This window comes from Anoplopoma fimbria, chromosome 11 (assembly GCF_027596085.1).
Source record: "Anoplopoma fimbria isolate UVic2021 breed Golden Eagle Sablefish chromosome 11, Afim_UVic_2022, whole genome shotgun sequence".
Classification (NCBI taxonomy): domain Eukaryota; kingdom Metazoa; phylum Chordata; class Actinopteri; order Perciformes; family Anoplopomatidae; genus Anoplopoma; species Anoplopoma fimbria.
The window spans coordinates 23,473,676-23,499,143 of NC_072459.1; the positions used below are offsets into that span (position 1 = coordinate 23,473,676).

Genomic DNA, 25,468 nt, shown 5'->3' on the forward strand with positions numbered 1-25,468 from the left:
CGTCTTTAGTGGGAGCGACGGTGCATGGCAGTGGACTCCAAGCTCTCTCTGTCTGGACTTGAGACACACAAGATCCTCCCAAAAGTTGAGATGTATTGAAGACACATGGAAAAAGGACTCGCTGCCAGTAAGCTACCGAGTGGTGATACTGCGGTGTTGACATTTGGCTGGCTTTTTCTTCAAAAGTGCAGGATTACAGAGTAACACCTCAGACATACATTTATTTACTATACCTTGTAGGATAATCTGAAACCTAAATAATAGTGAGAAGGGAAGCAACATTCTGTTGGAAATGGGCCTATAAAGAGTAATTTATATTTGTATGCTGGTGCACGATGTTGTCCAGTGTCACTTTGGTTAAACAAGGCTTCCTGGTGAGTTGATCCTCTTAGTGTTGCGAGTAAGATGTAAGTTGAGACTGACAACAAGACAGTTCTCCAAATCCTAAAAGACATAAAATGAAGTGGACACAGTGTACAACATCAGTCTATTTCATTACTATTATCTCACAAACCAGCTGAGATGTTTGGCTGAAATCACGTCTCCATTTATTTGCAGTTGTGGCTGGATTCTGTGTTTCTTAACTGTCATCGCTAAACCAAATCTGAAGAAGAGGCCAGCCAGTCCCAAATTCTCCAACCACATGAACTGTGGTAACCAGAGGAAACAAACTTTGGTCTTGTCATTCATCTTCTGTGTTATTTTGTCATCTGCTGTGCAGTTGAAGTGAGGTGAGGGTTTGGCCATGTGCAGTACTAGCTGTGCTTAAGAGGGAGAGAGACTGGCATCGTTCATTGTCGATCCGAAAGGGAAACCGTAGGCCCTCAGTGGATGAATAGTTGGCTCTGGCCGTGTGGAGAATGGATTATACACACATTCTCTGCCGACTGAGCAACCACATATTTGTGTTTTCTGGTCTCACTGTCCTCACATTTAATTTCTTTTTTCCCTTTCTGGTTTTACAGTGGACTCTGAACTGAAACTTAAACTTCACTGACATGTGGTCAGAGCTCAGACACTCTCAATCAAAGTAAAGGGAAATTACACAACTTTCTGCCACCATGAGTCTGGGAAAACTGCCAGGGATTAAAGGCCTTGTGTCTGGCTCTCAGGGGAAACGCCGTTTCAAGAGTGAACTCTCTGTGGACATGATCAGTCCGCCGCTGGGCGACTTCCGACATACTATGCACGTTGGCCGTGGCGGGGAAGTGTTTGGGGACACTTCCTTCCTAAGCAACTACGGGGGCGTCAGGGAGCCAGGCAGTCCGGACTCGGCAAACAGCTCCAGGACAACAGGGTTTTTCACACGCACCTTTCGGCATGTGCGGAAAACCTCTGTGCCAAGACCGCGGGGGGGCTCCCGTGACCTGTCGTCCCAACCACCAGACGTCTCGCCCATCATCAAGAATGCCATCTCCCTGCCCCAGCTGAACGTGGACTCCCCTAATGGAGGCCTACAGAGGGTGCTATTCTCCAGCTCCATCAGCTCAACAGATGACTCACTCTGCACATATGGTGAGATATTATAGATAATCCCTTCCTGCATGAGACAAGGTTTACGGGAAGCCTTTGAGCAGCAAGATCATTTTCACTAAAAGAGAGTTTAGAAAAAAGTAATGGTCTCAGAAAGTGAAGCAAAGAGGGACCATACTCAAGTATAATGGTTTATTAAGTAGACAATAGGCCATGGTGTTATGAGTGTCACAGTGTGTGTGTGTGTGTGTGTGTGTGTGTGTGTGTGTGTGTGTGTGTGTGTGTGTGTGTGTGTGTGTGTGTGTGTGTGTGTGTGTGTGTGTGTGTGTGTGTGTGTGTGCCAATAATTAAGTATGAGGTAAAAGGGTTCTGTGATAGTTTTTTTGTGTGGACACAATTTTTAATTTGACAGCATACAAAATCTGTCTTGTATTATCATAAAGAGCATATAGCTAAACCAAGACTGACTCTATAGTATAATTTACTAGCAAAGTGTTAACACCAAGATCGCATGAGACAAAATTCCTTTGAAACAGCTAAAGACTGTATATATCAATGATTAGTATTGACAGGAGGGAGATGGAACAAAACAAATGTGTAAGTTAGGTCCAGTTTTTCCTCAATTTGTTTTTGGGATCAAAACCGACATTTGAACTCACTTATATATGTAGAATTTGCAAACGAGATAAAAAGCTTCAGAGAAACAATTCAAACAAGTGGTTTCTGGATGTTAATGTAAAAGTTATTTTTTTTTATGCAAAAAAAGAGATGAGATTTGGTAAGATCATAATCATTAGTAAGAAGCTCAGAACACCACTCTCACGTATGGAGCATTTGTGTCTGAATGATCAATGACCGATGGGCTGCAGCTGAATGGTAGACCAGCACTTCATTAGTTACCATGAATTAGGGGGGAAATGGTGGTGTATACATCATTACAGTTTCAGTTCTCACTCTTCACTCTCCAGCAGACTAAACAGCATAAAGAGCTGCTAAGCTGACTTGGTCCAAACAGGACTATAAATGTCAGTGAACACACCAACTGAGAGAGCGAGGTTGCCCTCCTTTCAACATCACTCCCACATTCTTTCAAGACAACCAGAAAACATGCAGCCTTCTTCTGAGTCATCTGGAATCACCAAGGCAACACCTGTACACAATTAGGTCTATAAACACAAAAACACACACAGCTGGTTTAGGAGAAGGAAAGATACTTGGTGGGCATTTACCTGTCGTCTCTGTGTGCATGTGTCACTGCCTCAGAATAAACACACCATTCATTATATCTGCTAACCAATCAAAGCTTATCAGGCAGCAGTGTTCAGAGCCTGGACTGGAAATCCCCTCTTCTGTCTCCAGATTACTTACCCAATTCATAAGGAATTTGCCCAAACTGAGTGATGTGGAGCTGGCATAGAGTCAGTGAACTGAAGGATGATGAGTGCTTTTTGTCATCAGCGTTTCTCAGTTTGCCTGCATATCATTATTTCCATCCATCTTTTTGTATTCACTCAGTTGTTTGTCACATATTTTGTCATTATCCACTGCTCTTTATTTCTTGAAAATAAAGTTCATCAATATTGAAAAATCAAATAGGAGTATTCCAAAGGAAGGTATACTGTATACCTATTGGGTATAAATTAGAGGAAAAGCTTTAATTTAGACCATGATGCTGCAAAGAAAATTTGTAAATTAAAGTAAGTATATGTATTGTACATGGGTTCATTTGGCATTTGTGTATAGATTGAAATACACATTTGTACCTAAAATGATGCACAAATCGCACACATTTGTCATTCTTATTTTTCATTTGTAGTTAATGTAAAAACACATTTGTGACCATTTCATTTCAATCATTTTTACTTTTTGGCAACAGCTCCAGCAACACTTAGTATATAGAACAACTTTATTATCATACATGTTACAGCTTTAGGCCTTCATCAGGGTCTTAAATGGACTCCCATCGTGAAACATCATGACAAGATTCCAGTTACTTCACATTCGTTTCTCTGTCCCTCTTGTTCTTCTCCCTTTCCGCTCTTTTCAGTGGCACCATACCTCGCTTACAGGTCCTCCTGTTTTCTACTCTCTGTTACATTTAGTCTGGCAAGGAGACAGAAACTCTGTCCTTGCAGGGAAGTTTCAGCATTGAGTTACTGGGTTGTCAAATACTGCCACCCTGTGGTGAAAGGATTTAATCCCTGGACATAGTTCTATTTAACTGTGTGTACTTAGTTAATTTCCTCTTGATTAGTTTCCTTTTTTGAATGTATTATGTCTCTGCTCAAAAATGATACGATTCAGTATGTTCAAAAGGAAAGTGTGATATTTGCAGTAACGGTCAAATTTGCGAAAATGCAGTTCCAAACATGAGTGAAGGTTGTAGATTTTCCATTCTTTTCAGTTTGAAAGAATACCTCCTTTTAACAGTCTTCCCACCTGGAGCTGCCCAATAAACAGTTTTGGCGTAATAACACTCACACAGACACAGTATGTTGAGTTTTTTGGGATTTGGGGACTTTTTAGATTTACACAGATAAAATTATTCTGAATGTAGCTTAAACCTCAAGGCAAATCTCTATGTGCCCATAGAGTCTTCATTATCTGATTTCCAACTCAAAGGTATTTGTGTTTTAAAAAATGTCAATTCAGTTTTAGATTGCATCAAATAATTTGCAAAGTTACACGATTTTTTTGCTCAAGGTTAAGAAAGTTTTCAAGATGTTTTCTGTGTGTTTTGTTTTTAGTTGAGATCATTTTAGTGACTTCAGTGTGTTTTCTTCTTCTGACTGTTTGCAGGTCTGCAGTCTGGATTTGTCACTCTGCCCCGCCTCTCTCGCCTTGACAGACAGTTTCAAGATGGAGACGTCCGGAAAGGATCTCTACCAGACAGCAGTGGCATCACACTGACACGCTCAGACTCCCTCACCTCGTTCACTGTAGACCTTGGCCCATCCCTTATGACTGAGGTACTGAGCTTGATTGACAACCCCAGCTGCCTTCACATGTCATATAACTGCCAGGCAGCAGGTGAGAAAGAGGAAGAGGATGAAGAGGATGACAGCTCTCTAACAGAAACGCCTGTGCAGACCCCTGGGGCGACTTCACCAAACCCCTCCATGGGCAGCGGGTCATTCAGCAAGAACGAGGGGCGTTCTTGTAGCAGGAACTGGACAGAGCAAGAGGAGGAGAGGAGGTCACCGAGAATACCAGACGAGTGCACTGGGTCTCCTCAGAGAGCCGAGCCTGCAATTGAGGCAGAAAGGTTCCAGAGGGCAGCTGACGTGCTGTCTCGTCATTATGGGGGAGGGTCCTTCACAAAGGACACCAGGGTGAGCAATGACACCACCTCTCCTGCATTTTCCCAAAGCCGCAAAACACCGCATGCCTTTTCTGAAGAGGAGGAAGAGATCAAAGTCTAGATGGAGAGACTATCTCTGAAAAGTGCTGTGACTTTATTGATCCAATAAACTATAGGAACCCTCCAGGGAACTGAGTTTTAGGTTCACTCCGAGTCAAAGAGGCTGAATGGTGTCTGGTATTCTGTTCTGTTCCTTCATAGAAACATTTTTCCTTTTCTCACATGCATCTACATGGAGGACAGAAACCAGATCATGGTACTGATGCTGATGTTGACCCTGGACCTTACCCTCTCTCTGCATTATGTTGCTGCCATGCTTTTATAGATTATTTCAACTAATCTAAAAATACAAGTCACTGATTGAGATTGATATCACAAAATGGATTATTTTTAACACAAACTATTAATAATTACTTTTTAAATTGTATCAGTAACAAGGATTTAAAAGTGACTTAAGTTTGTCCCACCTGCATATTATTATTATACTCAGAACAGCTGACTGATTATACTGGAGATCAATGAATTTTGAATGTATTTCTTTCTTTTTTTTTGCACTGTACATAACCACTCACTACATAATCATGATTATCCATATTAAAATGTATTATACATAAATAAAGATGTATGACTGAAGACTGTTTTATAACTACCACAATAAATCTTCTGTACATTGTCAATGAATATACTGAACTCGGGAATAGTGGAGTTATAAAAACTAAGATAGTTGTAAATTACAGCTGATGTTCCTCTTTAGTAAAAGTGATCACTACACCTGTAACATGTAGGCTATACGATTTCTTATCAAGCTTATATCAATTTAATTGGTTCTTAAATACTATAGCTGATGCAATAAAATGCCTGATTTGAAATTTCTGCTTTTTTATAAACAACCTTTCGAAACCCACATCAAAGACCCCCAACAGTTGTTAAATTGTGTAAATAGACAGTCCATGAGACCATGGACAGCACCATTTTTTTTCAAAGTTAAATGATCAGCATAAGAACACAGGTACGAGCAATTCTTCATTTTAACGGCATGTCACGATGGCAATTACATACTATCATGACAACATTATTTTAATGGGCTTTTTCCGGAGCTGTAAAGGTTCATACCCCAGAAAATCTAGACACAGGTGGCTGTGAAGGGTTAAAGAGCAATGGCTAAAGATCTGGATTTATGTGATGTGGAGCATGACTTCTGATGAGCTCATAAGAAGGTCCTATTGGGGTTAAGATACTAACTGGGGGTGAATGGGGTGGAGGAGAGCGTGGCTAACAAGCTGCCATTTAGACCACAGCAGTGTGAGTGACCCATTTTTTCAAACGGGAACGGTGTTTAGCCAAGTGAAAATGTCTCATCCAGCTTCAACATGTCTCTCTAACTGTGTGACAAAGTCTATTGGGCAAGGAAACTCTAAAATTCCAATCAGTCGAATATTATTTCCCTTCTAAGTCCAGTTTCATGAATCTTCCAGTTCTTGATGACTAAAGTAGTTTCCAAGCATGTTCCAATGCAATCAAGTCATTTTACTCACAAATATTGCCTTTCATGGAGGCAAGCACCACTTTAAGTCTTTCCAAGGGGAAATGTAAGCATGTTTGTCATGGTTAACATCAAGCCTGGGCAGATAATCTGGGTCAGGCAAGTGCAAGGCTACAAAGGGGCCTTTTACTAGAAGTCAAGCTTTTTTCAGTGTTACTGTTTTTGTGCTCACATTTGTATTTTGTTGACGCTTGAGGGCAGATCAAATATATACATTCTACATCTTTATGCAAACCCAAATACATCTGTGATACTGAATATAAAGTTATCTTACGCAAGATGAGGTAAAATAAGTCGTCCCACAGCGGGGAAATTTGCAGCATACATACAGTGTATAATACCATAGTCTTTCAATGACATTATAGCAGTCATCAACTGCCAGAGCTGGTCTTTGTCCCTCCAGTCCTTAAAGTCTCCCCTCCCTTGTCATTGGTTCTTTTCTAACCCCTTCAATTTTCCCATCCTGGATGACACATGGGCAAGAAAGCCAAAAAACACATCCACCTATCAGCATCAGTCATAAATAACATAATCTACCAAAAATCTATATGGAGTGTATTTTAATCTCTCTCTTCAAATTTCTGTTTAAATCCTGCCAACCCCCGGACCCAACATAGCTGCCTACATCTAAATGCATGCTCGACAGAACTGGCAACTGGCAAGTGGCTGAATGTTATCAAAAGAGCCTTAAATACTAACGATGCCACTTACTGTTGTGCATTTACTGCACCGTTGCAGAATTTAGTTTCTTAAGAGCAAAGGTCTTTCCAAAGGAGAGCAAAGTAAATGATCAAGCCTCAAGCTTTCAGTCTTAAGCTTTACTTTAAAACTGTCAACTGGAACTGTTTAAATCAAAACCGAAAACTTCAAGACTGGATCAGTGGCTCAGTCCTCCTCTGGACTAACCTCTTCTTATATGTGTTAAATATCTTGTGATCTCCTGGGAGATGGCATATTTTAATAATAAATTTAAAAAAACCTGTTGCAGCTGTTGCTCTGCAGCGTCAACAGCGCGGGTTGGGCAATGCTTATATAATGTGACCTTCAATGACTATCTTCTTTTTCCTCTAAGTCACATGGTTTAGGAGAAACAGAGCTCCCTTACTGTTAGGAACAGAAGGGATGGGTTTGTGAGGGGCAGACCTAGAATTCAACACTTTCGGTTCCGATCTCTCTATATAAAGGTCGGTGACGACACGTTTTCCTGCAAACCCACATTTCGTCGGAAGGGAGACACAGACCAAACGGTGTGTATAAAACTTAATCATGTTTTTATGTGTCAAATCTGAGCATGTACGCTTTATATAACAAATATTGAGCTTTTCAAACAACTTCAGTTTCATATTGTTTTTTTTCTCGTCTTCTCAGGGAACAGCTTTGAGATGCACTTATTCGGAGGTGCAAAAGTTAACACTTGGTGTTACCACACGATGGTGAGATGTATATCTGATGAGAAGGCTTGCCACCCTCAGGAATGAGCAGGTCTCATTCTATTCTCACTGTAACAGCAGAGCAATGAGTAATCCACAGCTGTGTGGGATGTTAGGAATGTGCAGAAAGTTTTAAACGAGCAGAAATCTAAATGAAGCACATGTCATTAAAATGATTTAATGTACCATTGTTATGAATTGGTGACACATACACATCCAAAGAGGTTACTTTCTCAAATTTAAGACAATTTTAGAAGAGGATGAAGTTAGTTATGCCTATGTAGGTTTGATAACATAAATACCTGAAGGCAATCCAGAATGATTGGGAGCCATAGCTGCATTACATTCCATTATATTTTGTCGTTTCCTTTACATTCTGGTGCATAAAAAAATTCACCTGAATGCAGAAAAGTATGTGTTTGTGTTTTTGTGTGTATGCTAAGATTGAGATAGAAATAGATTTTTTTTCATACATGACAGCCAATGGAAACTATCTATATATATATATATATTTATTATATATATTTATATGTATATGTGTGTGTGTATGTAGCGGTCTAGAACTCTCTCTCTGCGTTGTGTAATTTATTCTGGCACACACATTCCGTTTTGGCTCCAACCAGCCGTTTATTCATGGGAACAGCGTACAGCAGACACGGGAACAGCGTACAGCAGACACGGGAACAGTGTTTCCTCACAGCTCCTGGAAGACAGCGTACGGGCGCACCGCTCAAGGCTGCAGGGGCCCAGCAGAGGGCACTCGTACCACCCCCAGTGAGAAACTGATGGCCAGTGATGGCAAGTGGAATCAATTACTCCGCTACATATATATATATATATATATATATATATAGTCTATGCATGGTCTGAGGGTCTTGTCCTTCTCCCCCACGAAGAAGAACCCTGCCCCTGCAGGAGATGATGAGGGGCGTATGAGTCCAGCTGCGAGAGAGTCAATTATATATTTATCCGTCACCTCCCTTTCAGGTGTGGACAGGGAGAATAGACCACCCTTGGGAGGAAAAGTGCCAGGATGGAGGTCAATGGCGCAGTCATATGGACGGTGAGGAGGCAGGGACATAGCTTTGGATTTGTTAAATGCCTCCTTGAAGTTGTGGTACTCGGTCGGTAGTTCAGGCGTGGAGTTGACGGCTGCAGGAACTTGAGGTGCGGCGGCTTGCTTCAGGCAAACAAGGTGGCAGGAAGAGCTCCAGCCTCGGAAAGCCCCCGTAGCCCAGTCAATTTGGGGGTTGTGTCGACGTAACCATGGATACCCCAGGATGAGTGGAATCCGGGGAGACTGCAGGATGTGGAAGGAGATGGTCTCATGATGGTTGCCGGACAGAAGCATGTGGACTGGGACGGTTTGATGCGTGACGGTCCCCAGGAGATGACCGTCGAGGGCACTGGCAGGAACCGAGCGAGGAAGAGGTATCCGGTCGATCCCCAGCTGTAGAGCGAGTCCCTCGTCCATGATGGACGCATCCGCTCCGGAGTCCAGGAAGGTGTAGATAGTCTGGGAACCCCCGGGTAGGAGTAACTTGGAGTAGAAAAGGGGCCTCTGGCAGAAGGAGGGTCGGGAAACGGCTCGGCTCACCAGCATCTCCTTAACTACTGGCGAGCCTGGGCTTTTACCGGACAGTTCGGAACAAAATGGCCAGCCTGACCCCAGTACATGCACAGGTTGTGCCTGCGGCGCCGGTCACGCTCCTCGGTTGAGAGTCTGGTGCGTCCCACTTGCATGGGTTCGGTCTCCTGATGAGGCGGAATGGTCGGCGGATGATGCGGGTTTGTGGCGTGCATGAAGCCGGGGAATGAACCGTGGCTGGAACGACCCTGGCGTCTCACCAGCCGCCGGGCCTGGATGCGGCGGTCCAGTCGAGAGGTCACCTCGATCAGACCGTCCAAAGAGGTGGGCAGCTCGAAGGAGATAAGTTCATCCTTGATTATCGGACGATATCCGCCGCCTGGAGTCTCAATTCCGAAAAAGAGATCATCTGATCGACAGCTTCGTATCCGTAGCGGCTGCCAAGGCAAAGCATATTTCATATATGCAATCCTCCAGTCTTGCTGTCCAGGCAACCCGACCGTCAACCTCCGTAGTGTCTCAGCTGGTCTCGGACTCTGCGGCTACTCTACCCTGGCTGGCCTCTCTGCACACCGGCAGTCTACCGCTACCGAGGGCCCTGCCGCCGAAGAGTATAGCCAGTCCTCCGAACCTGAGCTGGGAGCAGATGCAGCAAGCTCCACTTGCACTGGACTTGGACGCCACTTCATCGCTGTCTAGGGTGACCATATTTTCATTTGGGAAAACCAGGACACCTTGTCGGGGGGTTGAAGGTGGGGCTCCGAACCTGAGCTGGGAGCAGATGCAGCAAGCTCCACTGCTGCACTGGACTTGGACGCCACTTCATCGCTGTCACCGCCAGAGGATCCAGGGATTCGCACTGGAGCCAGGCCCAAGGCCCCGGCCCATAGCTCCACTCCAAAACCAGCCATTTATTTAATGTGGTTTTACTACATCCTCTAACAGTTACGGACAGCTCTCCTGTCCGCTGCCGAGTTTTTAACTCTCCTGGACTCTGTTGCCCCCATGAAAACCAAAAGGTCGAATACAACACCCCAGCCATGGCTAAACGAGGTCACCAAAGACTTAAAGAGTTAAAGAAGCAAGAACTTCCTTCTTCTCTAATTTAATTACAGCAAACCACTCAAATCCAAGACTTTTATTCAAAATAATTGACTCAATGGTCACCCCCTCCCCCTGTCATTTCACTGATGCCTCACAAGAGCTGTGTGAGCAGTTTTTAAGTTTCTTTGCAAACAGAGTACAGGACATTAGGCAACAAATTTGTCCCCCAGACCGTGTTTTACATGTTAGTAGGGATATTCTAAGTTATTTTAGCAGTTTTAATCCTGTATCGCTTTCCTCTTTAGCAGAAACCATATCCCATATGAAATCAACCACGTGCAGCCTTGATTTTATACCGACTAAATTTCTCACAGTCGGGCCCAGTATTTTATTGATTATTAATAGCTCGTTAGCAACAGGAACTATTCCATCCAGTCTTAAACATGCTGAGGTCCAACCACTTTTAAAGAAACCGAATCTTGATCCCTCGGTTCTTAACAATTTCAGGCCTATTTCTAAATTTCCGTTTTTATCAAAAGTTTTAGAGAAAGTTGTTTCAACCCAACTTCTAGCTTTTATGTGTCTTAATGATGCGTTTGAGAAGTTTCAGTCAGGTTTTAGAGCTTTACACAGTACAGAAACGGCCCTCCTCAAGGTGTCCAATGACCTCCTTTTAGAAGCTGACAGGGGGGAGAGCTCGATTTTAATCCTTTTGGACCTAAGTGCAGCCTTTGACACGGTAGATCAGCCGTCTTAAGAGCTGGGTTGGCATCAAGGACTCTGCACTTAGTTGGTTTTATTCTTACCTCACTGACAGAACCCACTCGGTCACCATAGGTAATTACTCATCTTCTACTTCTAACATTACCTGTGGTGTACCGCAAGGTTCTATTTTAGGTCCAATTTTATTTAAGCACGTCTGGGTCTGGCCCCGACATACATAGGAGAAATGTTGACCCCGTATGAGCCAGCTCGCAGCCTTAGATCCTCAGGTGGGGCCCTTCTGGCTGTTCCAAAGTCAAGACTAAAAACCAAAGGCGACCGTGCTTTTGCCATAAGGGCCCCTCGGCTTTGGAATGACCTGCCGAAGGAGATAAGGCTTGCAGAATCAGTAATCTCTTTTAAATCACTTCTTAAAACACATTTTTACAGATTGGCTTTTATGTGATGTCATCGTTTTATTGTTTCATTTTCATTTGGTCTTGGTATTTTATCTTATATTTGTTTACTATATTTTACCAATATCACTTGATTTTATTTATTTTATTTTTTTATTTATTTTATTTAAATAGTTATGGTTAGCCTCTTCGATGGACAAGAACCGGGCCTGTGGCGAGGTGTCATATGCTGGATCCATGTCTTGGCCAGATCGTACTGTCACGGGTGTGGTGTGGACCCAAATGCAGTACGACCGGGAGACGTTTAAGAGCTTTATTCAAAGCGGAACACACAGCAGGCAAACAGGCAGGATAAGACTCCTACGACCGCCCTCATCTGTCTGAAATGCCATGACTTTAACTTCGTAGTATTACAACTTTTTTCTCAAAATATTCTGACTTTATTCTCAAAATCTGAGACCACATATATTTTTTTGAATGAGCAGAAATCCAGCTTCATCACAAAGCCTAAATGGGCTATTAAAGTCGAGGGGTTTATGGATAAATTAAAATGTATGAATTTATCATTTACGTGAATAGTTGCCACATGTAGGCTAGGCTACCTTTTTAAAGAGGTTCCTTCCCCAAACAAAGGACACAAAAGAGAATGTGTATGTTGACTCAGCTGGGATATCATTAAATGAGAAAAAGTTGATCTACTGTACAGGAGAGAACACATTTGAAAGCAGTACCGATTGCTTGAGAGCCTTATGCTTTATTTTCCATTATATCTTGTCACCTGGTGCCTGAAATTTGTGTTTATACATAAAGACATTTTACTTATAAGTTGCTGTAGACAATTTTATCTGTGATTTAGCTTTTATCTTCTCAAATAGTTTGCTCAATCACCTCTAATGGTGATGTGCGTTTGCGGGAATGGTTTATGGTTTACTTGTCTCAATTACTTTTTCATAGGCCTACAGCAGGACTCTGTAAAGATGAAGAGCAGATAAGATGGAGGAAGACAACTATAATAAGGCAGCAGGAGGAGGAAAGTCTGTACCATCTGCAGCCAATAAGAGAGGTAATATTTGGAACAAGATTTGATTGTATAGTTACATAGATTGTATAGATTATATCATACAGTTGAGTTTCAAAAGCTGTGAGGAAATAATAAAATGAATCATGTTAATATGATAATTAGTTTATTACCTTTTATTCTGTCATTGCATTTCTGCAAACTGTATAACTTTTGACAATGCAGTTTCAGCGATTACTGCAGTGTTACATAGTGATGTTACTCTGTGTTTATTTTGTTTCAGTGATGCCTGATCTCACACTAGTGTTAATTGGTGAAACAAATTCCATTGAGATTGGATCAAAAAACCTCTTAATTGACCATGACGAGCAAACAGATGTGGAACAGTTTTCAACCAAACTGTATGATTTGTGTGGTCGGCATATCTCTGTCATTAACATGCTTGGTCTAAAAGACATTGATAAATCCCCATTAAATCAGGATAATTGTGCCTTTCTCTTACTGTTACCAAATGGCCTGCATAACAGCCATTACAATTCAGGGGTGCAGTGGTTGGAAAGAGCTTTTGGGAAAAGTTTAATGGCCTATGTAATGACAGTTGTGACTCATGAGTCAGATGAAAAATGTGAAAGTGCACTGACAGACCTTAAAGCCAACAGCAGTTTTGTTGAAAAAAGATACCACACATGTAAAAGAAGTATGATGGAGGAAAGAGAGATAATGGCTCTGCTGGAAAAAATAGACGCCATGGTGTCTGAAAATGCGCAACACTGCTACAGTGGTCTGACGTGTGATGACAATAAAGGGCAGGAAGAACATCTGGACCACGAATCCCACAAAGAAGAAAGGATCAATACATCAGTGTTTCAGCAAAATCAAACAAGTAAGGTTTTAATATTGGCATTTACAGATTACAGCTACACTGCATCATAAAGATTATGCGGACATCATTTCAATTATTAATACATCAACGCTTTTGATTTTAAATCTTTGAAAGCATGTAGATATTTCAGCGCAAGAGTGTGTTAGATTCATGGTCAGAAATTACACACACTAATAGGTTTTAAATCAAATTCTTAATTTTCCTGTTAAATTAATAAAAATAAGCAATTCTGGGGAACAACTCTTTAATGCCTATCTGGTCATCAATCCTGCTGAACAGGGTGGTTACAAGGTTTGCTTACAATATTTGAAAGGTTAATGAGACCTGATCCATTATGAAAACCAAGTGTTCCTTTTTTAGCTTTATCTAAATGGTTTTGAGTGTCTTTATACAACCCATCGTGTAAGATTAATTAATTATGGTTTGAGAACCGTATACACATTATAAGCATCATCCTGCAAATGTCAAGTCTCTAATCGCACAGTAGAACCAAAATCCCACCACATAAAAAAATAACTATATTTTTAGATTATTTTAATATTTTCTCCGAGGTATTATAGTAAAACGTTAAGTTTTTTTTCCGGCCTGAAGGGTATCAATGCAAGCCTGATAAAGTCATCTTTAGAAATATGGAATTTATTACAGACAATTTGCAAATATAACTCTTGCAAGCAAATGCTAATTCGGTTCCTCCTCGCTCTTCAAAATCTTCCCTTTAATAGTCGTACCTACTACAGTCGTTGATCAAATCAACAAAGGACCCCTACTGCCCTGTCCTTTTATGATTTAATGCACAGCCTAATCTGGCACTCCATTACTAATTCTTTTCACCTTAGAGTCTGGCAAGTGGCTACTCAATTGCGGTGTCATCATCATGCCCCTTTATCTCCTTGCCTGGCATTTTTCTCCCGCCCTTTACTTCTGTCACACCTTCAGCATTGAAGCCACTAACAATGGTCGCCAATTAAAGGCATCTCAGAACACTCAAAAGAAATCATGGGCCACTGGTCCCCCTCAGCGTATCTTCGCTCAGATTTTAAATATCTCTACCCCGCCTAATCTAGTCTCAAGTAACTGGGGATCTTTTGGGATTAATCGTGCCCAGGTGCTGTAGTGAAAACCTTTGAAGCTTCCCAACAAAGCTTTCGTCAAAACAGACGAGCTACAAGCAGTTCAAGTCTTGCATCAATTGTGTTTTTCTTTAACCCATCTTTAAGACAAATCTTTTTGATGATGTGGTCCTTGCTAGTGAAATTATTTTTTTAATTGATTGTACAATGACACCAAACAGTGGAAGATAGAACAACATAAAAAAATTAAGCAAAGAACATAAGAACAATGAGTTTGTTTATCTGGTTTATTGTTGTCCTGCAGGTACCTTAGATATGGATATGAGTGTGAACAAAGATAAGGTAAGAAACTCCAATTTAAATTTTTAGCACTATTTACTTTACGTTGTATGACATTATCATTTTCTACATACATTATGTTTATTTACTTATTTTACAGCTGTCAGTGAAGATTTCTGAAGCGATGAAAACACTGCTTGGCAGACTTCATCTTCAAGGCAAACAGCAACAGAAATTTTCACCAGCAGATTTTCTCAAAGTAGGTCCACCTGTGAAACAGGAGCAGGACACATCTGAGAAAGATGTAGCACATACTTTTCTTCAGAGGTTGATGATGTTAGACCACAGAGCCAGATATATTCCTGTAAGACAAGACAGTCTCGAGGTTAGCCACTCAAACCCTGTTGAAGACAGTGCCAGTGATGACACAGATGACGATGACTCTGCTCTTTACACCACCAATGTAGACTTTGATCAATCAAAACTCAAGACTCACATTCATCCAATGGATGTTCAAATGGCAGTATATCACTGCTCAGACAGCTTTTTTAAGCAGAACATGGTTACAAAGCTATCACAATGTCAGTACGCCTTACCTTTGCTTGTTCCTGACCCAGTAACAATGGATATTGTCTGTCCTCTGTGGACATTCAGACAAATAAGAAAAACATGGAACATAACTGAAATGAAAGATGATTCAAACATTGTCACCATGAAGAATATGCCCATCTGCAAAGCTGAGACACCCATGGTGTCATTTATCCGCCTGGGTTCACCATCTCCGTCTAAATCTCAGCTGGTAAACACTTTGATCAACGATCGCCACGAAACCTTCTTCCACAAAAACTCCAAAGGTAGTACCAAGACTCGCCATCTGATGGATGGTGTGGCAGAGATTGCCTGGTACTTCCCTGCTGGAAACCCCAGTGATGCCTTCACTGAATGCATTGCCTTCTGTAATCTTCATGGTGATGCTCTGTCAATTGTAAATCAGCGTGACATTCTGACTGACAAATCTTCAGTCAATGTTGTACTTGTACCAACTCTTGAACAAGGTGACAAAAACAGTGCAGTTATCTCAGCCCTTTACAAGTCTCCAAAGCCTGTCATTGTTCTCATTGCTGAGAACGATGGTGGTGCTGTCCAGGTGAAAAAGGGAAAGTACAAAATGGGTTTAAAGGACAGAAGCCAGTCAGATGTCTCTGAAGAACTGAAAAAAATCATTGTAAATATTTTGTCTGGACCACATGAATCCTTCCAACTGGAATCCATGGCTGAAGTTCATGGAATCAAAGTGGATGAAAACGACAAAGTTTGCCAAAAAGGCAAATCTGCTGCAATGGAAATTGTGGACCTGCTTCAAGGGTTGGATGTTTCAAAGATCAAAGATACATATCTCCCTTGTCAAGGAAAACTGTGGCATGAATGGTGCAAAGTCAACAAAGAACTGTATCATCTCAAAGGAAACATTGAGTATGAGAAATGTAAAAAGCAACAGAAACTGATGGAAATACGACAAAATCAATTGACTCTTTCCTGTAGTAACCCAATTAAGTTGTTCATTGAAAGCCTTTCATCTTTGTCAGCAACAGACAGAGAGTATTTCTTGAAATGGACTCAGATCTTAATAGATGCTCTCTCCACAGACGATCTCTCTTCAATTCTCCAAGCCTACTTTAAAAAGTGGGCTGAGGTCTTGGACTTGAAGAAGAAGCATGACAAATCTGATCTACACAAAAGAAAGCAAACTGAGCTTGATGAAATATCAGCAAAACTACAATCAGCTACTTTTGGCTTGGAGCACATCTTCAGAGAAATGGGACAGATCTATGAAGCGCATGCATCTCTGCAGAGACCAACCACAATGGGACCGACTGACTGGTCTAAATACCCTGAGCTGGCTGCAGAGCTGATGATTTCAGGAAAACCAATGGAGCTGATGGATGGGGATGCAGGTCATGTACCTTTAACATGGATATCTGGACTTTTAGATGAAGTCATCAAGAAACTGGGTGACAAGAGAGTCTTTGTTTTGTCAGTGTTAGGCGTACAAAGCAGTGGAAAATCAACAATGCTGAATGCCATGTTTGGGCTACAGTTTGCAGTGAGTGCTGGCAGGTGCACCAAGGGTGCCTTCATGCAGCTTGTCGAAGTATCAGACGAGATCAAGAAAGACTTTCAGTTTGACTACTTGCTAGTGGTGGACACTGAAGGATTGCGTGCTAATGAGTTGGAAGGTAACACCACTCTTCATCACGACAATGAACTGGCCACATTTGTTATTGGTCTGGGACACATGACAGTGATCAACATCTACGGAGAGAATCCATCTGAGATGCAAGATGCTCTGCAGATTGTTGTTCAGGCTTTCATGAGGATGAAGAAAATTAAACTTTCTCCAAGTTGTGTGTTTGTTCACCAAAATGTCACGGATCTTGCTGCTGCAGAGAAAAACATGGATGGAAAAAGACGACTGCAAGACAAACTGGACAATATGGCCCAGCTAGCAGCCAAAGAGGAGGTTTGTGATGCCAAGTGCTTCAGTGACGTAATTTCATTTGATGTGCAGAAAGATGTGAAATACTTTGCCCAGCTTTGGGAGGGAAGTCCACCTATGGCTCCTCCAAATCCAGGTTATAGTCAGAGTGTCCAAGAGCTGAAGAAAATCATCCTGTCAAAAGCTTCAGAGTGTGAGGGGATTCCTCTCTCGCAGTTCAAAATCAAGATTCAGGACCTGTGGAATGCCCTGATGAATGAACACTTTGTTTTTAGTTTCAAAAACACACTTGAAATTGCAGTGTACAGAAAACTTGAGGTCCAGTATGGGAACTGGACCTGGACCCTGAGGAGCAACATGTTGACCATTGAGAACGGGCTTTATACCAAAATTGAAAATGGAAATCTTGACACGGTCGAGCTCAATCACCTTAATCAAGAATCGAACAAAACCTATGATGAGATCAAAAAAGCAGTGACAACATACTTTGATGATGACCGAGACAAAGAAATGTTGGTTCAGTGGCGAGGCAGATTTGAAAGCAAAATCAAAGAATTTCATGATGAACAAGTGACAGGAGTTAAAAGAAAACTTGATGAAGTCATCCAGCAGAAAAAAGCTTGTAAAAAGCTTGATAATAAGACGACAGAGTTTGAGAGCAAGCTGCTACAAAAGAGCAAAGAGCTCGCTCATCGGTTAAAGGACAAGGCAAAAGATGAAGAGGAACTTAAAAAGCAGTTCATGTCTATTTGGAGTGGCTTGGTTAGAGAACTAACTGAGAATACAAAACCTATTAAGGACATCAACTATGAAGAAGATCAATCAACTGTCCTCATGGAGCTTGGTATTGAATGGGCTCTCATAAATGAATCCAAAAGCAGTGGCAGATACAAAAACATAGCAGAGGTTGGTGATTACGCTCAATATGTGTCTCTGACCAAGCATCACCATCTGTGTCACACAGGCCAACAATTTCATGAAAATGAGATGGATTGTGACACAAGAGGAGAGAGAAAAAGTTCTACTACTGCTAACAGATTCTTTGGATTTCTTTCAGACAAAACTACAAAAGTAAGAAATTACCTTAAGGGGCATGTTCAGTGTGAAGAACAGCAGCAAATCAGATCCCTCATTGACAATGTTGAACAACAGTCCCTTAATACAATTATGAGCAAACCTGTAGCTACAAGAGGCTACAGTCCAACTTACTTGCAAGAAGTTGCCTACGATGTAAAACGAAAGGTGACAGAATTTGAATCAAAGAGGAAATATGCTCTAAAGAGGGAGTTCACGATTGATCTCTTACTGTATGTATTTCACAGAGCAGGGAGATGGCTTTCAGAGTCCCACAAGAAATTCAAAGGGAACAATGATGCACAGTCCTATGTAGAAAGTAAGAAAATGCAATATTACAACATTTTCAGGAGCTTCTGCAAAGGAAACTCATCTGCTGTTGTGCTTGGAGAACTTATCTGTGAGAAGCTAAAGAGTTCCACTGTTGAGGCAGTCTGTAACAAGACTGCCATTGATCTTGCTGGAGAGATGAAGTGCAATTTCCCAGCATTCAATGTGAACAGATTGCACTTTGAGAAACATCTGTTGAGGTCACTCGCAGAGAAAGAAGACTTTCATGGCTTTATCAACTACATCCGACAACCAAGGAATCAAGCAGAGACTTACATAAGAGAAGAAGTACAGAAATACATCTTCAGAGAACAAAGAGGGAAAGCACAGGATAAACTCAGGAAAAATGTTGAAGACATCAACGAGCTTGTTAGTCAAGCTTTATTTACTGCAACAGAGAAAGTCAAAGAGAAGCAGCAGGAAAAAATGCAGGGGAAAAAAGGAGACCCAGACATGTGGCTGGAGGAATTTTGCAGTTTGCTAAAAGATAAGCTTGCCTTCGACACAGTTTGTTGTCAAAACTTCAGTGACATAAACAATTTTGACTTTCTTAAAGAAGAGATACAGAAAGGTCTTGTGTTAGTCCTACAAGAAGTGAGCGAGCTCTCACTGGATAAGATCAAGGAGTTCAGGATGAAGCCTGATCAAATCCTAATCGATCAACTGTGTAACTGCTGCTGGGTTACTTGTCCATTCTGTGCAGCTGTTTGCACCAACACCATAAGTGATCACGAAGAGGACCACAGCGTGCCGTTTCATCGATCTTTGTCAGTTAATGGATGGCACATAAAAAACACCGTGGAACTGAGTATTGAGTTCTGCACAACAAGTATTGCAAGTGACAGAAGTTTTCACCCTACTTATGATTCAGAAGTGTGCATTCCCTTTAAAAAGTACCGAACTGCTGGCCCAAATTATGCTAACTGGGCAATTACCCCCGATGAGTCTAAGCTGAAATATTGGAAATGGTTTGTGTGTCGATTCGAGAAGGAACTGGAAGATCACTATGGATTAAAATTCCAGGACAATGGTCAAATTCCGAGCGAGTGGAACACATACTCTAAGGAAGAAGCTATTAAAAGTTTGGATGAAATGTGAGTGAGCCAATACAACCACAACCCTGCTGGAAATCATGATACTGGTTTTCACATGATTATACTTTAATCAGATTCCTTTAAAACAACATTCATTGACGTTTGATTATTTAACCGTTGACTGAGGAAGTTGTGTGAGCAATATATGTGGACAGTCAATGAATCATTACAAACTACACGTGATTAGACTTGTACATAGAAATCAGATTGCTTTATGCAAACTAACGCTTAAAACAAAAGAATGCACAAGAACAATAGTAAAGTTGCGACTTTTGTGAGCCATGAAAACGTTCTTAAAATATTCATATTCATTTCAAGTCAATGACTCATCTACAAAGTTGGTCTGTGAGGATTTCTGTAAATGTAAATTGGTTTCATAAAGAGAAGTAGAGGAAAGAGCTGTGAAAGGGTGAGACATTTTAGCAATAACTAATGGAATATTTTTTTGTTAACCTGCATAATTGATTTCTTAAAATTGCAACTGAAAATCCTGTAAAATGAGTAATGCATGTTTTTTTTTTTTTTGCATGGCAGACATCTTGTTATGTGAATTGTTTTGTTAAGATGCTCATGTGCTCATGTGCTTGTAGCTGCCAAAACATAATTAAGTATATACAGAGTGAAGTATAACCTAAAAGTGACAAGTATGTGTTTTGTTGTTTTTATTCAATCCTTGAGTGACACCATGATACTGCTGAAAATCCTAATACTTGTTTTTTGCATAATTATTCATTTATCATTAATCAGTATTTGAAGTGTAAAGTTGTGTTACGTTCTACTTTCAACCAATCTGTTATTATATCCACACAAGTATGAGTTTTGTTGTTTTTATTTTGAAAGTTAGAAACTGTATCCTACCATATTCTGATAAGTGTGATGTAAACAACCTAAGTCATTAAGAAGACATCTGTTGGGTTTAACATGTTATAATAAAAATAACTTCTTCATATCTACTGAAAGACCAGGTTTCTTTGTGTTTCTGATCAGATTACACCTTTTAAGTCTGCCAAAGACTACAGTGCGTTTATGTCTTATACTGTTGTGTATATTTTTAAGGTTTTAAAAGGTTTTAAGGTTTTATGGTTCCACGCCAGCCACAGTCATGGCCAGAGGCGTTATATTTCTGTACGTCCTGTCCTTTCTCGTGAACTTGTATATCCCAGGGACGCATAGAGGGAAGTCAAAATTTGGACTCAAGGATGAACTGATCAGATTTTGATGTCATTATGGTGGTCACAAACGCATTTTTGGCCTTAACTCAAGAATTCATAAGCTAAATATGACAATTTTACACAAATGTCTAGTAGGATAAAATAATGGAAGGGATGACATTTTGAACAGACAGAGATGTAAACTGCAACATGACTGGTTGGCAGAGGCATAGAACCAGGACGCGTTCATGTCTTGTATTTGTAGTATCATTAGATCTCAGAAAACAGCAAAAAATCAGCTAACATGGGTTTTCATCTTTGACTGTAGCAATATGAAATTATCATAATTAATAATTGTGTGATTGCTAGTTTAAAATTCATATTTTTATTGGAGCCCACCATGTTGCACCGCAAAGTTTCTACAGTAGCCCAGAAAGACAAACCAAACACTGGCTCAAGAGAGGGCTTTTAGTTTTCTTACTTTTAAGTGGCAGCTTGAATTGGGGGGCACAAACCTTTTCTACACGCTTGGAAAGGAAGGGTGGGCAGAGAGGTGTTCACTAGATTGCAATTTGCAACCTCATCGCTAGATTACACTAAATCCTACACACTGGTCCTATAAGACCTTGGCCCAACTATGTAAGGTACCTTTGAGCAGGTTGGATAGAGGAGAGATTGTTACCCTTTACCTTCCTCTGTTTGACCCGTTCAGACAAATCAGTAGCAGTACTAAAAAACAATTGTTACCGAACAAGGATTGTATGTCAAACATAATTATGTTACGATTTCTGATTCAGTCTCCCTTTATTTTAAACACAAACACACCTTTCCCTTCCGGGAGAAACGACACTTTTCTCATCTAGGGGTAACTTTTTAAATTGTGAATAGATTAAAGGGTTGTCTTTAAAAAACTGAAACCTTACCTTTTAACATCAGACAAAATGATACCTTTCTCTTTCAGCTGTTCTGAAACTCAAGCTCCTAAGAAAAACAAAAGTGCAGTTTCATGTAGGAGCAAGGTACAGCAGAAGAAACTGTAAGCTTGCACCTTGACGAGCTGTAGTGCTTGTCAAACACAATCGTCAGAGAGACAACTCTCAACATTTTAAGGAGTTTGGAATTGTAAATATGGTGACCCTGAAACACAAGTGAGTGACATCTAGGTGGTAAGTTGAGCCATGAGGTCATACACGAGCGTCCAGTAATGAAGTTTGCTGATGAAGTGAACTACAACTGAGACAGTCTTCAGAAGCCGACAGCATCCATGACAGTACACTGTCACTGGACCTTTGTCCTGAAGTTAACACGCAGATGTAACCTGTAGTCATTTTAAGTAGCTAACCCAAAATTAAGGGAACAATAGTAGTTTGTTTTTTTGTTGGTAACAAGGTGATATTGAAATAAAATAGCAAAAGATAAGTGATTCAAAAGGCTCTCCATCTTCTCTGAAAAGTCCTGATATTTGCTCAGTTATGGTAACGCTGTACCCTGTAATAGTAGTAATAGAATAGGTACAGTTGAATATAAACTACAGTAGAAATTCCCTCTAAGTTCCTCCCAAACGTGCAGGTTGTTTTGTTCGGTGGGTCATACATACCTTATAATTATAATACTATATTCTAATAATATGATAGGTACCCAGAAGTTAAGGGGAGACATCACAGATGAACAGCGTAAAGATTTTTACTGATAGATATCACCATGAAACCCCCACAGATGATTGCTTATATAAATCATCCGAACACTGGGTATTAGATTTCAACAATAACATTAACCTATTGTGGTCATAAACTTAAATCTTTTTGAAGTATTTGTTGTCTTGTGAAAATACAGATGAACGTGCCATGATGTGAAGTGATGAAATAAAGAGTCCATCGCAAAAATGAATAAGGACACACAGATAGAGAAATTGAAATACAGAAAAATGAAGTTGACCAAATAATAAAGAATTTTTGACAAGAGCAAAGATTTAGAGTAAGATCTTATTCAGAACGTATAGACGGAGCAAAAACTGAACTTTGTGAAACAGAACTACCTAAACAGAAATGGCATCCTGTCAGATTAAATGACTCCCAAAAATACACTCTTTGGAGATAAAGATTAAGCAGTAATAACTATAAAGACCCTTGTGTATTCTGTGATAAAAAGTGACACATCTGTCCTATTAAATGTTACTTTATGTGCACAAATCCAACTCAGGTCACTTATCTTGACTGTGTGTTTATTAATTCGGTCACAGAAAGCAGCACCAAGTCTAAAGACAGATGGTAAAAATTTTGAGGCGATTTGTTGTCTTTCTTGAGCTGCTGTCCTCTCACGAATAGACTGATACTGTATGTAAAGTTAGTGTAACTGTTTGTGGGAAAATGTTCAAAGCTCGGGATTATACCTCAACTCTTTAAAGATAAAAAACAAGATTAATTTAATTTAATCATTTTATATTCTTGTGCAAAACAGGACATTTTTAGATAAAGGTACATTTCCATTTCACTGAAGATATTCATGTCATAGTCATTAATATTTCTTACAATAGCTGATCAAGTCTCAAAGTCTCGTCTTTAACCAAACTGATAAACATACCATGCATGTGTAACAGCATTTGTGCTCTTAGGAGATCTTCAAGGAAGTCAGTTTGAAGTCCCCTGCAATTTTGATGTAGCTGATGATGTCCATGCCACCACGGTTGGGAAACTGGACTTCATGTCCATCAGGAAGCTCCACTTCAAACATGTCACCGGTCAGCTTCAACACCATCTAAAACAGAAAAGATACAGTAACACCTTTTAATTTTAGGCAGACATCTCAAAACTTCTCCAAACAAATGGACCTGCATGCCTGGATATCACCAAAGGGGAAAGCATTTTTTATTTTTTCCCCCCACAAAATACACACATTCTCCCTCCCTTCAGTCAGATTGCCTCACCTTGACATCGGTGCCCCTCTGTAGGTGGTTGTGTATTTCTCGTTTCTCATCGCCCCAACAACCAGCAGCCTTTGAGTTGCAAACAACAACAGTTCCATCTTTGTCATCATGGAAACGAGGGTTAAAGTGCAGAGCCAGGTCGTCTGCACCACAGCCGAGATTGATCTCAAATCTGAGTGGAGAGATTATTATTACCAGAGATTATTATTATCAGAGATCATTATTATGAGAGATTATTATCAGAGATTATTATTATCAGAGATGATACAATAGATGCAGAGCTTGAACGACATTTTATTTTATTCAGTAAAGATGCTATTATAAAACAAATATAATGAGTTTGGTTAGCTCACCTCTCAGCATCATGCAGAATTACCCCCTTTACTTTCAGCTGGTCTCCAGCTCTCATATTCACATTCTTCAATTCAAGTTGCTGAGAAACACAATTGTGCAGTTCAGGGTTACAAACCATTTAATTAGAAAATGAAAGATTACTGTTATAATGGTGCTCATATTTTTATTCTACAAATTACAGATGCAAAGTGAAATAGAATCAAGTACAAAGCAGTCAAACTTACCATGTTCATTTTGGGTGCTGGTGTTGGTGGACAGTCGTGGAGCTAATGGAAGATGTAAAGTCCTGTCACACAAGCAGTCTTCTGCCCTGGAAGACAAAAAGCAACTAGCCTGACTGTGAAGTTTGACCTCATTTATAATGTGAAGCACAAAGGATTCAGTGGAAGGACTTTTAAATGTTACAGTGTGACCTGTTGATCATCATGGAAATCAAGTAGCCCTTTCAATGCAGATGCACTGCTCTATTTAATCATTGCTGTTGAACTCATGTTGCAAAAAAGATTAATTGTCTCTTTAATCACAGAACAAGTTCTGAGTAACAGCTGCCACAGTGCCACTGCTAACTGTTTGAACAAACTGCTCTGCTCAGAGCTATTTACATATGTGTTGATTGGAGCCATTGTGTCTGCAACACATTTCTGATTACATTGGAGCAGAAACTGTGTGATCAGTGCTGATGGTGTCTTTACTTCCCTCCAGGTCACAGCATGTTCAAATAATCTCATTAGCGTCAATGCTGACAAATATCACTTCTGGTAAATACTTCCAAAATATAGTGACAAAAACTGTCACTAAGGATAATCTATTATCATATGCTATACTAGTTGTCTAGTTATTACAATGTAAAGCACAAACTCCTTATATTCGTCAGTGAGAATAACAGATATTCATAGGATCATCTGTACTGGAGGACATGGTTATCAATCATTAAACAATCCTGGCCTACATGTCAGTAAATGTCACGTCACATGACCCCGTCGCTCCTTGTAGTTTCCCTAACTTTAACTTTATGAACTGTTGCTAATGATTTCTCTTATATTGTTTCTAAATGCTTCAGTTTGGCAAAACTATTTTTGTGGTAGTATGCTGCCATTAATGTCGTACAGTTCCACATTGTGACCACAGGAGGGCGGTAGAACCCACGGTTCTGATCCAGAAATGGTTTATTGCCTATAGAGCGTTTACTGCTCTAATGTAACCTTTACCTCCTTAAACAAGTGGAGGTAAAGGTTACA

At 40.4% G+C, this 25,468-nt stretch overlaps 3 protein-coding genes across 3 annotated transcripts; 2 read left to right on the forward strand and 1 right to left on the reverse strand.

Annotated features, from left to right (window-relative positions):
• Positions 1-1,058: 1,058 nt before the first annotated feature.
• cdc42ep1b (CDC42 effector protein (Rho GTPase binding) 1b) lies at positions 1,059-5,400 on the forward strand. The gene is made up of 2 exons (XM_054608226.1): positions 1,059-1,515; positions 4,273-5,400. Exons 1-2 carry the CDS (start codon positions 1,062-1,064, stop codon positions 4,893-4,895), a joined length of 1,077 nt encoding a protein of 358 aa, XP_054464201.1. The 5' UTR covers positions 1,059-1,061; the 3' UTR covers positions 4,896-5,400.
• Positions 5,401-13,388: 7,988 nt separating this feature from the next.
• On the forward strand, positions 13,389-20,373 carry LOC129099048 (interferon-induced very large GTPase 1-like). The gene is made up of 3 exons (XM_054608211.1): positions 13,389-13,458; positions 14,833-14,870; positions 14,968-20,373. The coding sequence occupies exons 2-3, from the start codon at positions 14,844-14,846 to the stop codon at positions 19,804-19,806; spliced, it is 4,866 nt and encodes a 1,621-aa protein (XP_054464186.1). The 5' UTR covers positions 13,389-13,458; positions 14,833-14,843; the 3' UTR covers positions 19,807-20,373.
• A 3,187-nt stretch (positions 20,374-23,560) lies between these two features.
• On the reverse strand, positions 23,561-24,654 carry LOC129099106 (galectin-2-like). Its single transcript, XM_054608273.1, is given in 5 exon segments — positions 23,561-23,707; positions 23,877-24,048; positions 24,230-24,309; positions 24,455-24,540; positions 24,636-24,654. Coding segments are annotated over 5 exon segments (504 nt in total).
• Between the last annotated feature and the right edge of the window lie 814 nt (positions 24,655-25,468).